At 33.1% G+C, this 16,580-nt stretch overlaps 1 protein-coding gene across 1 annotated transcript; it reads left to right on the top strand.

The window, feature by feature from the left end:
* The first annotated feature begins 11,388 nt into the window (after positions 1-11,388).
* Positions 11,389-16,580, top strand: LOC132545337 (aldo-keto reductase family 1 member B1-like). Its single transcript, XM_060209013.1, has 10 exons — positions 11,389-11,460; positions 12,132-12,299; positions 12,956-13,072; positions 13,345-13,422; positions 13,545-13,664; positions 13,942-14,048; positions 14,258-14,339; positions 14,690-14,773; positions 15,232-15,320; positions 16,538-16,580. Exons 1-10 carry the CDS (start codon positions 11,389-11,391, stop codon positions 16,578-16,580), a joined length of 960 nt encoding a protein of 319 aa, XP_060064996.1.

Genomic DNA, 16,580 nt, shown 5'->3' with positions numbered 1-16,580 from the left:
CAAATTTTCGAGTGGGAGTAAATGGTTTATGAACCCGAGAATTAGGTAACTTAACTTGACTCTTCTGTGTATTAAGCTGAAACGATCCTTATCTCTCTTATCTGAAATTACTCTACCTCTGATATCGGTATCATAATTGGTCATTTGTAAAAACAGAATCGTTCTGAAAATCTGATGGGTGATTTGAAAGGATTTTGAATTTTGTAAGGTATTGTCGTTTGCGTCTCTAAATTTTGCAAATTGATATAAGTTAAATTAAACTTCATCCGACATACTTTACCGATCGGTTCCTTTTGACAACATATGTTATTGATTTCCATGTAGAGATGTCCAGTGTACGATACAAGGACATGATGTCAATAGCGTCATTCTGAATACTACCTCGTCACTCTTGTTATACATCTTTTTCTGCTTTAAATCCATGGTGTTTTTCACTTTTTGTACAATGCATATTTCTCACACATTTAAACTTCTCTGGTTTCATTTTCTTTGGTTAATATTAAAAATCGTTGGCGTGGTGTATTTTGGGTCCACACTAAAGACAAAAAAGAAATTAATGAATAAAAAAAACAACCTAATAAATCGCATGCTGCGATATATTCAAATTACATATATACTTGCCAGTAAATTTTACCTTTACTTCTGTGATATATGTTTGTGTGTTGTTTATAAGTTTGCCTGTAAATATACATTGTACGATGGTCAACAACCAAATCCTCCTGTATCTCGTACTCCCCATGTTTATTACTCTCTGTTCTGCACGAGACGTACAGAATAAAAAAAAGCATAACATACAGAATACAGAGTCATGCTGATAGTAAACAATAAGGAAAGCATGGCATGATATATCATTAATGGCAATAGAAAGAATAAAATTTGTTAGCTTATTGATGACCAGTACTCATCGGCAGAGTATACGTGCGGATACACAGAAAACAATTCTTTGTATACAAACTTTTAATAGGCATCTGATATGATAAGACCAGTATAAGGCCACCTTCATAAAAACCTGTTTTTTTAATTATAGTTACGTCGTCACGTTATTTCTCAAAATATACCGATGGTAACTATTGTACCACAGGAGTTGACTTCATCAAAAACAACATACCGGTTCTGTACTTTATATATATTGGAAAGACATTGATACAGAGACACAGAGATAGGTTATGATGTATCTGGATACATACAGTTGATGTCTGATAATCTATCTAAATCATTGGTTTCGCAAATTTCCTTTATCCTTTCGTATTAAGAGTTTGAGTTTTCAAAAGTTTTATAATACCACTGGACAACATACTATCACTGCTGAAATAATCAAACTTTCATACTTTTAGAGACCTCGGCTGGCAGATATGCTTTAGCAGAAATGACGTAACATATTTTGGTTATCGGAGATTCCCAAACGCGACCGGAAAAGGCCGAAGCGTAGAGTAGTAATGAAACACAACTGTGCTTGGCTACATTGATTCAGGGTACCACTCAGGTGATAAATATTGAGACCTGCAAACTATTTTGCCTGTGACCTTTGAGAAAAAGGTCATCGCGTTAAGTCAGGAATGAACTTAATTACTCCATGCAAGACAAGAATTTAAAGTTATCATGATGATTATTGTTACCTAATTACATAATGATCTGTATTCAGAAATTTATTTGACGATGTATCAACAAGTTAAGGGGATTTCACACCGAGGGTATATAAAGCAAACGGTAATGGTGGTGGTACACACTTTCTCGGTGTGGCCGAGATTATGTTCATGAGATTACCCCATTGTAAAGGTTTCAAGTTTTTCGAAATTATATTTTAACATTGGGCAGTCTCGAATCTGTGTCTACATACCAAACACTAGCTTTGCAGGTGAAATTTCCATAGTGTTTACATGTGTTCATGTTTCACATGTCAGAAATCAGAGGAAATGTTTGAGTTACATTTTTTTTATATCTCTACTATCAGTGTAATTGTTATGTAATTTATAAATATATATACATGTAATGATGTATTTTTCAGAACCAAAGTGCTATACCTGTATATCTCAAACATAACCTATATTAAGAAAAAATGCAAATTAACTGTTTCCTGCTACCGTTTGCAAGAGAAGAGGGTTACCAGGACTGTTCACCATTATGTGGTCAACCGCTAGTGGCTTCACACAATGCTTAATAGGGCTTATAATGACTTTGAATATGAATTGAATTCAATGCTTTTTTATTTGTATTACACGGTATTGTAAGTTTCCATTGTCCTTTTGGAACATTTCAGTGATGCGGTAACCAAAAGTTGCAGAATGAAATGAAAGTCGGACCAAACAAATATAAAAGTATATAATGGGAGGTCTCATAATCCAATCAGTTTGGTGAAACCTTGGATATAGGAATATAAGAAATATTTTACTAATTTGTCGAAAGGTGATAATACCCGTTTACCGTTAGTGTATTTGTATTCTCTTGACTACATCCACAAATATTTGACAGTAGAAAGCCAAATTTTCAATGAGAAATATTATTACTTCATGAAATTGTATGAGACATCAAATCCCTTTAATGCAATATATTATATTATATATTTTATAATGTATCTTATGTAGTATACAATTTATTTGATATACACGTGTATCAGATATATGAAATTCACGTTTATAATATACATGAAATCAAGCAAATAGGTCTGAAATCAAACAAAAAGGTCTGAAATCAAACAAAAAGGTCTGAAATAAAAAAAAGGTCTGAAATCAAACAAAAAGGTCTGAAATCAAACAAAAAGGTCGGAAATAAAAAAAGGTCTGAAATCAAGCAAATAGGTCTGAAATCAAGCAAATAGGTCTGAAATCAAACAAATAGGTCTGAAATGAAAACAAAGGTCTGAAATCAAGCAAATAGGTCTGAAATCAAGCAAAAAGGTCTGAAATCAAACAAATAGGTCTGAAATCAAGCAAATAGGTCTGAAATCAAGCAAATAGGTCTGAAATCAAACAAAAAGGTCTGAAATCAAGCAAATATTTCTAAGGTCTGAAATCAAACAAATAGGTCTGAAATAAAGCAAATAGGTCTGAAATCAAGCAAAAAGGTCTGAAAACAAACAAATAGGTCTGAAATAAAAAAAGGTCTGAAATCAAACAAAAAGTCTGAAATAAAAAAAAAAGGTCTGAAATCAAACAAAAAGGCCTGAAATCAAGCAAATAGGTCTGAAATCAAACAAATAGGTCTGAAATCAAACAAAAAGGTCTGAAATCAAACAAATAGGTCTGAAATCAAGCAAAAAGGTCTGAAAACAAACAAATAGGTCTGAAATAAAATTTAAAAAAAAGGTCTGAAATCAAGCAAAAAGGTCTGAAATCAAACAAAAAGGTCTGAAATCAAATAAAAAGGTCTGAAATCAAACAAATAGGTCTGAAATCAAGCAAATAGGTCTGAAATCAAGCAAAAAGGTCTGAAATCAAACAAATAGGTCTGAAATCAAGCAAAAAGGTCTGAAAACAAACAAATAGGTCTGAAATAAAATAAAAAAAGGTCTGAAATCAAGCAAAAAGGTCTGAAATCAAACAAAAAGGTCTGAAATCAAATAAAAAGGTCTGAAATCAAACAAATAGGTCTGAAATCAAGCAAATAGGTATGAAATCAAATAAAAAGGTCTGAAATCAAACAAAAAGGTCTGAAATCAAACAAAAAGGTCTGAAATCAAATAAAAAGGTCTGAAATCAAATAAATAGGTCTGAAATCAAGCAAATAGGTCTGAAATCAAGCAAAAAGGTCTGAAATGAAAGCAAATAGGTCTGAAATCAAGCAAATAGGTCTGAAATCAAACAAATAGGTCTGAAATCAAGCAAATAGGTCTGAAATAAAAAAAGGTCTGAAATCAAATAAATAAATCTTAAATCAAACTTTGATAAGTTCTACATATCCATCCAATCAATTGTGTATATCTATCCATTTATTTATAATTTTCTTTGTATATTTATCTAATGTTTGATTTTCTTGTACCATTCTCTTCCTCTAAAGAAAATAACCTATTCACATATTGGTAGAAGTTGGTAGAAATGATACTCACATGGTATCCATTAATTAAAGAGATAGTCATAATCCAGGCTCGTATTCACGAAACCGTTCTCAAGCTCAAACTCAAGGCTTTGTACTCAAAATTAAGATTTTGTGCTCACCTATTTTATTCTCGTGCTCAAGTCGTATTCACGAAAAATTCTGTGCTCAACTTTTGAGCACGTTCTCAAGTTTGCTTGAGCATAGGCAGGACCATGCTCAGGATATTCTCATCACGGCGGCAGTACGTTTCGTGCAGAGAGAAATCTCACTGGAGCACAGACTTGATCATGTTTACGTTACCTTTATGTTCCTTTCGAAAAACGCGACAAATAATTTAATCATATATATAAAACATCTGAAGTTCCATGTATGGAGCCCATGCGTAAATGATATCGTAATATTAATGTCCAGTAAGAACAATGAAATCGCTAAATACAACGTGCAACCAGCAGTTTATTATTTTCTTCTATACTTAAATTGTACCCTCGCACCCCTATACAGTACTCTATACATTAAAAGCAAATAGGTCTGAAATCAAGCAAAAAGGTCTGAAATCAAACAAATAGGTCTGAAATCAAGCAAAAAGGTCTGAAAACAAACAAATAGGTCTGAAATAAAATAAAAAAAGGTCTGAAATCAAGCAAAAAGGTCTGAAATCAAACAAAAAGGTCTGAAATCAAATAAAAAGGTCTGAAATCAAACAAATAGGTCTGAAATCAAGCAAATAGGTATGAAATCAAATAAAAAGGTCTGAAATCAAACAAAAAGGTCTGAAATCAAACAAAAAGGTCTGAAATCAAATAAAAAGGTCTGAAATCAAATAAATAGGTCTGAAATCAAGCAAATAGGTCTGAAATCAAGCAAAAAGGTCTGAAATGAAAGCAAATAGGTCTGAAATCAAGCAAATAGGTCTGAAATCAAACAAATAGGTCTGAAATCAAGCAAATAGGTCTGAAATAAAAAAAGGTCTGAAATCAAATAAATAAATCTTAAATCAAACTTTGATAAGTTCTACATATCCATCCAATCAATTGTGTATATCTATCCATTTATTTATAATTTTCTTTGTATATTTATCTAATGTTTGATTTTCTTGTACCATTCTCTTCCTCTAAAGAAAATAACCTATTCACATATTGGTAGAAGTTGGTAGAAATGATACTCACATGGTATCCATTAATTAAAGAGATAGTCATAATCCAGGCTCGTATTCACGAAACCGTTCTCAAGCTCAAACTCAAGGCTTTGTACTCAAAATTAAGATTTTGTGCTCACCTATTTTATTCTCGTGCTCAAGTCGTATTCACGAAAAATTCTGTGCTCAACTTTTGAGCACGTTCTCAAGTTTGCTTGAGCATAGGCAGGACCATGCTCAGGATATTCTCATCACGGCGGCAGTACGTTTCGTGCAGAGAGAAATCTCACTGGAGCACAGACTTGATCATGTTTACGTTACCTTTATGTTCCTTTCGAAAAACGCGACAAATAATTTAATCATATATATAAAACATCTGAAGTTCCATGTATGGAGCCCATGCGTAAATGATATCGTAATATTAATGTCCAGTAAGAACAATGAAATCGCTAAATACAACGTGCAACCAGCAGTTTATTATTTTCTTCTATACTTAAATTGTACCCTCGCACCCCTATACAGTACTCTATACATTAAAAGCAAATAGGTCTGAAATCAAGCAAAAAGGTCTGAAATCAAACAAATAGGTCTGAAATCAAGCAAAAAGGTCTGAAAACAAACAAATAGGTCTGAAATAAAATAAAAAAAGGTCTGAAATCAAGCAAAAAGGTCTGAAATCAAACAAAAAGGTCTGAAATCAAATAAAAAGGTCTGAAATCAAACAAATAGGTCTGAAATCAAGCAAATAGGTATGAAATCAAATAAAAAGGTCTGAAATCAAACAAAAAGGTCTGAAATCAAACAAAAAGGTCTGAAATCAAATAAAAAGGTCTGAAATCAAATAAATAGGTCTGAAATCAAGCAAATAGGTCTGAAATCAAGCAAAAAGGTCTGAAATGAAAGCAAATAGGTCTGAAATCAAGCAAATAGGTCTGAAATCAAACAAATAGGTCTGAAATCAAGCAAATAGGTCTGAAATAAAAAAAGGTCTGAAATCAAATAAATAAATCTTAAATCAAACTTTGATAAGTTCTACATATCCATCCAATCAATTGTGTATATCTATCCATTTATTTATAATTTTCTTTGTATATTTATCTAATGTTTGATTTTCTTGTACCATTCTCTTCCTCTAAAGAAAATAACCTATTCACATATTGGTAGAAGTTGGTAGAAATGATACTCACATGGTATCCATTAATTAAAGAGATAGTCATAATCCAGGCTCGTATTCACGAAACCGTTCTCAAGCTCAAACTCAAGGCTTTGTACTCAAAATTAAGATTTTGTGCTCACCTATTTTATTCTCGTGCTCAAGTCGTATTCACGAAAAATTCTGTGCTCAACTTTTGAGCACGTTCTCAAGTTTGCTTGAGCATAGGCAGGACCATGCTCAGGATATTCTCATCACGGCGGCAGTACGTTTCGTGCAGAGAGAAATCTCACTGGAGCACAGACTTGATCATGTTTACGTTACCTTTATGTTCCTTTCGAAAAACGCGACAAATAATTTAATCATATATATAAAACATCTGAAGTTCCATGTATGGAGCCCATGCGTAAATGATATCGTAATATTAATGTCCAGTAAGAACAATGAAATCGCTAAATACAACGTGCAACCAGCAGTTTATTATTTTCTTCTATACTTAAATTGTACCCTCGCACCCCTATACAGTACTCTATACATTAAAAGCTCGCACTTTCACATTTGAAACCATAATGTTAGGAAGGTTTGACATCCCGGAACACTCTAGTCACAGGGTAATAAAGAGAAATCATGAAAATAAACTATTTCTATTGAAAAACGCAATTCACTTGTACATCTTTTGTACAAACTTGATACCCAAAATGTGAATTACAAGCTGTTAAAACTGTGTAAACCATATTGCTTGATTACTTCCCTCTCCACAATAATATTGCTGAACCACAACTTTGCATCAAATGCATCGTTGTGTATATTTTTCTTATCTATTTGTTAACAACAATGTTTAATGATTTAGTGACATTTTCTATGTTTTAGTACTGCGGTATGTGTCGACACAAACATTACATTCTGATTTTCTAGAGACACTGCTCTTCGTTGCACTGTGTCAGTACAGGCTTGACAGCTGGTAGGGGCCGATAATAAAACATTCATACATCAATGAAAAGATGTTCATGGCTTCATGAATTTTACATCTTGGTTGTCTGCATATATTGATATGTATTGATGTCATTTATGTGAACAGCTGTTAGATGTTTGTATCAAAAACTCTAGTAAAAGAATGTATAGATTAAAAAAATGTGTTGCACAATGACAGCTAGAAATAATCATAACGACTTATCATTTTGCAAAAGATAAACAAATAAAATAAAAACAACACTTCAGGGATTAGAATGAGACGAATTTTTCATTCTCCTTATATTGTGCCCATCGGGAAATCAGGACCTGGTTGCTTGTCCAATCGGAGAATAAAGACCTGGTTGCTTGTCCAATCACGAAATCAAGACCTGGTTGCTTGTCCAATCGGTGAATTAAGACCTGGTTGCTTGTCCAACCGGTGAATCGAAGACACAAGATACTGTAGTTACAATGTTACAAACTATGGAGCACCTACTACACAATATACTGGTGTTACAATATTACAATCCATGGAACACCTACTACACAATATACTAGTGTTACAATATTACAATCCGTGGAACACCTACTACATAACACTGTAGTTCAATATTACAATCCGTGGAACACCTACTACATAACACTGTAGTTCAATATTACAATCCGTGGAACACCTACTACACAATATACTGTTGTTACAATATTACAATCCGTGGAACACCTACTACACAATATACTGTTGTTACAATATTACAATCCGTGGAACACCTACTACACAATATACTAGTGTTACAATATTACAATCCGTGGAACACCTACTACACAATACTGTAGTTACAATATTACAATCCACAGAACACCTACTACACAATACTGTAGTTACAATATTACAATCCACAGAACACCTACTACACAATATACTAGTGTTACAATATTACAATCCGTGGAACACCTACTACATAACACTGTAGTTCAATATTACAATCCGTGGAACACCTACTACACAATATACTGTTGTTACAATATTACAATCCGTGGAACACCTACTACACAATATACTAGTGTTACAATATTACAATCCGTGGAACACCTACTACATAACACTGTAGTTCAATATTACAATCCGTGGAACACCTACTACACAATATACTGTTGTTACAATATTACAATCCGTGGAACACCTACTACACAATATACTAGTGTTACAATATTACAATCCGTGGAACACCTACTACACAATATACTTTTGTTACAATATTACAATCCGTGGAACACCTACTACACAATATACTTTTGTTACAATATTACAATCCGTGGAACACCTACTACACAATATACTAGTGTTACAATATTACAATCCGTGGAACACCTACTACACAATACTGTAGTTACAATATTACAATCCGTGGAACACCTACTACACAATATACTGTTGTTACAATATTACAATCCGTGGAACACCTACTACACAATATACTTTTGTTACAATATTACAATCCGTGGAACACCTACTACACAATATACTAGTGTTACAATATTACAATCCGTGGAACACCTACTACACAATACTGTAGTTACAATATTACAATCCGTGGAACACCTACTACACAATATACTGTTGTTACAATATTACAATCCGTGGAACACCTACTACACAATATACTTTTGTTACAATATTACAATATTACACAATCCAATATTACAACACCTACTACACAATATACTTTTGTTACAATATTACAATCCGTGGAACACCTACTACACAATATACTGTTGTTACAATATTACAATCCGTGGAACACCTACTACACAATATACTTTTGTGTACAATATTACAATCCGTGGAACACCTACTACACAATATACTGTGTTACAATATTACAATCCGTGGAACACCTACTACACAATATACTGTTGTTACAATATTACAATCCGTGGAACACCTACTACACAATATACTAGTGTTACAATATTACAATCCGTGGAGCACCTACTACACAATATACTAGTGTTACAATATTACAATCCGTGGAACACCTACTACATAACACTGTAGTTCAATATTACAATCCGTGGAACACCTACTACACAATATACTGTTGTTACAATATTACAATCCGTGGAACACCTACTACACAATATACTTTTGTTACAATATTACAATCCGTGGAACACCTACTACACAATATACTAGTGTTACAATATTACAATCCGTGGAACACCTACTACACAATATACTTTTGTTACAATATTACAATCCGTGGAACACCTACTACACAATATACTAGTGTTACAATATTACAATCCGTGGAACACCTACTACACAATATACTTTTGTTACAATATTACAATCCGTGGAACACCTACTACACAATACTGTAGTTACAATATTACAATCCATGGAACACCTACTACACAATATACTGGTGTTACAATATTACAATCCGTGGAACACCTACTACATAATACTGCAGTTACAATATTACAATCCACAGAACACCTACTACACAATATACTGGTGTTACAATATTACAATCCGTGGAACACCTACTACATAATACTGTAGTTACAATATTACAATCCACAGAACACCTACTACATAATACTGTAGTTACAATATTACAATCCACTGAACACCTACTACATAATATACTAGTGTTACAATATTACAATCCGTGGAACACCTACTACATAACACTGTAGTTCAATATTACAATCCGTGGAACACCTACTACACAATATACTAGTGTTACAATATTACAATCCACAGAACACCTACTACACAATATACTGTAGTTACAATATTACAATCCATGGAACACCTACTACACAATATACTGGTGTTACAATATTACAATCCATGGAACACCTACTACATAACACTGTAGTTCAATATTACAATCCGTGGAACACCTACTACACAATATACTAGTGTTACAATATTACAATCCACAGAACACCTACTACACAATATACTGTAGTTACAATATTACAGTCCATGGAACACCTACTACACAATATACTGGTGTTACAATATTACAATCCGTGGAACACCTACTACATAATACTGCAGTTACAATATTACAATCCGTGGAACACCTACTACATAATACTGCAGTTACAATATTACAATCCATAGAACACCTACTACACAATATACTGGTGTTACAATATTACAATCCATGGAACACCTACTACATAACACTGTAGTTCAATATTACAATCCATGGAACACCTACTACATAACACTGTAGTTCAATATTACAATCCGTGGAACACCTACTACACAATATACTGGTGTTACAATATTACAATCCGTGGAACACCTACTACATAATACTGCAGTTACAATATTACAATCCACAGAACACCTACTACATAATACTGTAGTTACAATATCACAATCCACGGAACACCTACTACACAATATACTGGTGTTACAATATTACAATCCGTGGAACACCTACTACATAATACTGCAGTTACAATATTACAATCCATAGAACACCTACTACACAATACTGTAATTACAATATCACAATCCACGGAACACCTTTTGCACAAAGTCAAAATATATTAGATTGCCAAAAACAAAATTCACAACTTGGTTTAAAAAACTATTATATATAAGAATTGAACGTATATTCCCAAAGCCATAAGCTGTCAATGGCTTATAAATACGAGAAAAATATAGGACTATTTCTTGTTATCAAAGATAGCTGCTGGATGAAGGAGTACTTTCATAGTTATTGATGAGCTCATTAAGTTCTGTCAAGGCATGGCCAGATAGGAGAAAAATACAACACTACTAAATATATAAAAAGTAACAAGCTCATACCCATAGCATATCAACGGACGTACTACATCTGATTATACGAACACTTATTTTCTTGTTATGATGTAACAGGCATAAATTAAGTAAATGACTTTTTGACGTGTGCTCATTTTTTAAAGCAAAACCAAATTCCAACAAAATATCAGAATTATCTTTTTCTTGCGAAAAAGACGAAACAACAATAGTAAATATCATTTGACACACTTAGTCTTCCGTACAAAGGCCAAGGACGCACAGATTTGGGGCGATAACGTACGTTCGATCTACAACAGCCATATCACCATGTCAGCTATACAGGAACAGACGCTACTAAGCGGGTATAAAATACCATGTGTAGGCCTGGGTACTTGGAAGGTAGGTGATTACAATAAACAGCGATAGAAATGAAAACTTACAAAGTACATTTTTTCTAAAGTGTATTTGACATCCGTGACTTCATCTGTTTGACTCTGGTTTAATCAATTTTACATATTACTCAACGGTTTAACAACAAATACTCTAAATGTATCATCGATTTATTACAAACTGACAAACCAGGGATATCTATATATATATATATTTCCTATGTTTTAGAATGTTTGTGCTTATCAAAATGTTTGAATTATTGGAACAATTTTGTAAACAGAAAAGTAGGTCAATTGTTATTATCATTAGAGTATGTTGAGCTATAAACGCAAATTGCTTTAATTCGTTACAATATTTCTCCTATTTTCCAGTAAATATAATTTGGTTCAGAAATCTTAATAACAACTAGGCAAATGTGGACGTTTGGCAACAAGAATTTAAGACTGATATATAATACTTGCTACAATTTAATAATGTTATATGACATGATCTCACATGGCAACTGGTGAATGAAACGTAATGTAAATTCATACACGAGTCTGGTCGTGTTATCAGCAGTATTAGGGGCTGTATGATAAGAACAGGTAAGTTTACTATTTATCGTATTTACCGCTACTTCTATGTTCAGAGAAGTTTATAGAAATGTGCTGTTTACATTACTGGTTTATTCACTATTTCAGTCAAAACCAGGAGAGGTAGGAGCCGCAGTGAAAACTGCCATTAGGCTGGGGTACCGCCATTTTGATTGTGCCCTTGCCTATGGAAACGAAAAGGAAATAGGAGTAGCGATTAAAGAAGCTATTGAAGGCGGAGTTGTCAAGCGTGAAGATTTGTTCATTACGACAAAGGTATTATCACCTTAATTTAGATTCATAAGGTATCAGAAATATTACCTATAGACGTCATCGTCTCTACGTGATGTCGGCATTTTCAGCAAAATTGATTAAAACTGCAATAACCGCAATACACAAGGCGACATTTAGTGGTAAATTTCACTATAGCGTATATGTAAGAATGCATATACACCATGTATATCATGGGCCGTGTACTGAAATAAGAAATATTGTTATTTTACTTTAAATCGCTAAATAAGATATGGAGAGTAAACTACACAGAAAAACCCTATTTTTATGTTTATTCTCGTTGTAACGAGATAAGTCATATATGTTATATATGTTGTATATTGATTGTAGTTAGAATGTCACTCATCTTTGTTTCTCCTTAATGTTAAACATCGATTCGCTAATCACTCTCATTTCATCTTTTTTATATAATATATGATAGGCCATAGTTTTTGTTTATCCTAAAAGAAAAGAAAAATATAGACCATATCCTTAGCGTAATAGGCGAGTGTGGCAGTTGAGAGATAGGAAGATTAGCATAAACAACTCAAGCTTTTACCAATTTTGAAATTTGATAACAATTTTGATAACAAAGGAAGAATAACCTTGACGTAAAATCTATAATTGACTTCTTTAATTTAATAAGGAAAACTAAATTTCAGCTATGGAACACGTACCACAGCAAAGGCCGGGTACCAGAGGGATGTAAGGAATCCCTAACCAGCCTCGGTCTAGAATACATAGATCTCTATATCATACACTGGCCTCTACCTATGAGGGTAAGAACATATTACTGAATTGGTGTCATCTTAATTTATTATTCTCTATGGTAATATGATATATTTGCTATCATCAATAATGATGTAAGCAAGGTTCGGATTTCTCACTAATTCAACTGTATGATGACATTTACGTGTTTTATAAAAAAAAAGTTTATTCAAATAATCAATATGACGTAAAGGTCAAATAAACACTTATGTAGAAAGATTTTTATCATCGAGGATCGAAAAGAAAGAAACCATTTAGAACTTTATCCAAAATATCATTTCAGGAAGGTGCCGATTTGTTTCCACTCACTCCAGATGGCAAGACTGATGTTATCGATATAGACTACACTGAAACATGGACAGTAAGTGTCTTTTATTATTATTTGTTGAAAAATTTAAGAATAAACGTGGATTTGTTAAAACATACGATGTAGAAATTACTGACAAATTCGACAATTTCACGTCAACGCTCTCTTTGTGACAGGCTATGCAGGATTTGGTTGACCAGGGTCTTTGCAGATCAATTGGTGTATCAAACTTTAATTCCAAACAAGTCCAGAGGATTTTAGATCTTGGTTTGAAACACCCAATGACCTGTAACCAGGTAAGAACGAATAAGATTTATAGTAATATAGACATACGAAAATTCGTGAAAAAAATCACATCCGTAAAATGTTCTTTGCTTCTGACGTTGTCAATAGGTTTTTGATTTAGCTCGTTTTCTATGCATTCAATTGCAAGGTTTACATGGCGGGTGTGAATCTTTCTTTTGTTTCTATATTGCTCCAGTTTTATGGAATTTGATAATCATATTGACATGTTGGTATTTTCTTGTATATTGTACTCCTTTTAGTTATTTGTTAACTGATGTTACATTACAGATTGAAATTTCTCCTTACAATGCCAACGATAAGTTACTACAGTTCTGTAAATCCAGAGGTATTGTTGTAGTGGCATATTCCCCACTTGGTTCTGGTGACCGGCCATGGTAAGTGTAAAGACTGTTACTTCTAATCAAAACAATCAAAAATTGTAACAGTATTATAATTACTATACAGCATCTTCATTTTAATTGTCATTTAGTACATCTATTGGATTATTTGGAAAATAGTGTCTTGATGACATAAGTTTTTATTCAAAGTGACAGTGGATCTTGAATTTCGAGCTAGTATGCCTGATTTTCGGTATGACTAACAGGGCAACACCCGAGGACCCAGTGCTACTGGAGGAGCCAGAAATAGTAAAGATCGCAACTCGATATAACAAATCACCAGGACAGGTCAGTATTATTGAGATTTTACTCTACCAAATCGGCCACATCATTTCATTCAAAATGTTTCACCGAAACTTAATGTAGATACTTGAAAACATCTAACAATTCAATATCTAGTTGATGGCAAGGCTAAGAATTCTATACCATGTAAGTGTAACAGGAGTGTAATCTCGTTAGTGTTGTTTTTCTCATGGTTTCCATGTCAACCCTGCCTGATTTGACGAGGTCAAGACTTCGTTACTCATCTAAACTAAACGTTTGTTCATGCACAAATGAAAGGGTGTGTAACGCGAGGACTCTATGAGATGGCAAATTTTCTGATGTTTAAATTAACAGTAAAAATGTTTTATACTAAGGTACTTCTACGATGGGGTGTACAAAGAGGGTATATAGTTATACCTAAGAGCGTTTTCGAGGCCAGACAGAAACAAAACCTCGAGGTATGCATTATTTATATTCCTTCTGTTCCAAAATGTAAGCAAATATTACTGTAATAATGCATTTAATGTGAAATAATATATTAAATATGATTAGATTTATTACTACTGAACAATAGTCGTGGATCCATCTACACATGACCTCACTCATTAAAACAATACTTTAAGTATACCATTGAATGATGTTCTGATGTAAAACAGGTCGATATAGCCTGAGTGTTAAAGGGTCGACATTTTGGGATGTTTTAGTAGATTGTAATACTTTAGTAGTTATAAACCGATTTCTGATTATTCTTCGGAATGTCCTTTGGTTACTGAAATTCTCATTTTCATTTGATTTCAACTTGAATGATTATGAGATATCAGTATTCTTGGGTCACATTGGAAATTACCATTTAGTCCTTCTCAACAAATAACACTCAGCTTTATCTATTCATCTGTGATTTAATTTTTCATTTTAGCTTTTTGACTTTGCATTGGATGAAGATGAAATGAATGTCATCAATGCGATGAACAGGAATTATCGTGTTTGTACCTGGAACAGAGCTGAGTATGATCTCTTATGTGTATTTAAATTACAGGGTAACATTTATCATTCACAATCTAATACAGCAGCGTGTAATTCTAGTAAGGCGTTTAATGCATCATTCACAATCTACACAGAAATGGATTCCTGTGTTCTAATGAATGGCCTCTTAATTGTTACATTACAATTATCATAACTTAATCATAACGTATTTAATGAGTGTATGATTTGTTTCAGTTCGTCTTTTAATCTTTATCTAAAACAACATTTTTTAAAAAGATTTTGCTCTGAAAGAAATGTTGCCATATTTATGAATATCATAAAAAAATCAGTATTATATATTATCATAATGTATTTCAATGTGGGATTTAACCCGTTGCAACAGACATTTAGTTTGTACAATTTAAGGATTTAATCCTTTATACAAAAGAACATGATGTAAAAGACACTCACATTTTGCGTTTCAGCAATGAGTTAATTTGTTTCTCTGAAAATGTTCCAATGTTAATTAATGGTTCCAATGGTTTACATGTCTTTTCTAATAATTAATGATCCCAGTGTATTTTTAGGTACTCTGACCCGAGGGGTCAAGATGACCTATTGCTATCATGCGTCGTCCGTCGTCGTGCGCCGTCCGCTCTGCATCGTCCGTAAACTTTTCATTTAAAACACACATCCTGCTTAACGCCTGAGCGGAGTTTCAGCCAAATTTGATCTGAAACATCATTTGGGATAGGGAATTATAATCAGAAAGTTGCTTTGACCCCTAGGGACCTGGGGACGGGGACCTAAAACGGTAGTTATACAATTCTTTGTTTCAAAATGCTAATGCCTGGCTAAATTTCATTCAAATTTGATATGAAACATTGTTGCAGGTGGTTTATCGTTTCTTTAAATCATAAAAAATGATATGACCCCTAGGAACCTGGGGTTGGGGCCCAAAATGGGGGAAGTTAATCAACATTTTGCTTCAAAAGACTTCTTTTCCTTCTTAAATTGATTTCATTAACATCTAGGCAACAAACGATGATTCAAATATAGCAATTTGTCGTATATGTTTCTTACTGATAAAGGAATCTTAATTCATTTATACGACTATTTTTACACATGTTGATATAATTTCATTTTATATAATTTTCATTTATGATATCTGAGACCCAGGAAGAGAGGAATTGTTAAGTGTGTAAAATCAGTAAAATCTTGAATCAATTAATTAAATCTCCATTCTGGTTTCATTTCAGTGCCACCCACAGTCCATACTACCCATTCCACGAGGAGTTTTAG

This window comes from Ylistrum balloti, unplaced genomic scaffold, assembly GCF_031769215.1.
Source record: "Ylistrum balloti isolate Yb309-2 unplaced genomic scaffold, AGI_CSIRO_Ybal_v1 Utg369840, whole genome shotgun sequence".
In the NCBI taxonomy this organism is placed as follows: domain Eukaryota; kingdom Metazoa; phylum Mollusca; class Bivalvia; order Pectinida; family Pectinidae; genus Ylistrum; species Ylistrum balloti.
Note: the sequence above shows the minus strand (reverse complement) of the source record. Positions and strands in the feature narration are given on the sequence as shown.

What these genes read in the sequence shown, in the direction of transcription:
- LOC132545337 (XM_060209013.1), top strand. Translation starts at nt 11,389, where the DNA reads ATGTCAGCTATACAGGAACAGACGCTACTAAGCGGGTATAAAATACCA. An exon ending in ATTTGTTCATTACGACAAAG is followed by an intron (nt 12,300 to 12,955) that starts GTATTATCACCT and finishes ACTAAATTTCAG; the next exon opens with CTATGGAACACGTACCACAG. An exon ending in TGTACCTGGAACAGAGCTGA is followed by an intron (nt 15,321 to 16,537) that starts GTATGATCTCTT and finishes GTTTCATTTCAG; the next exon opens with TGCCACCCACAGTCCATACT.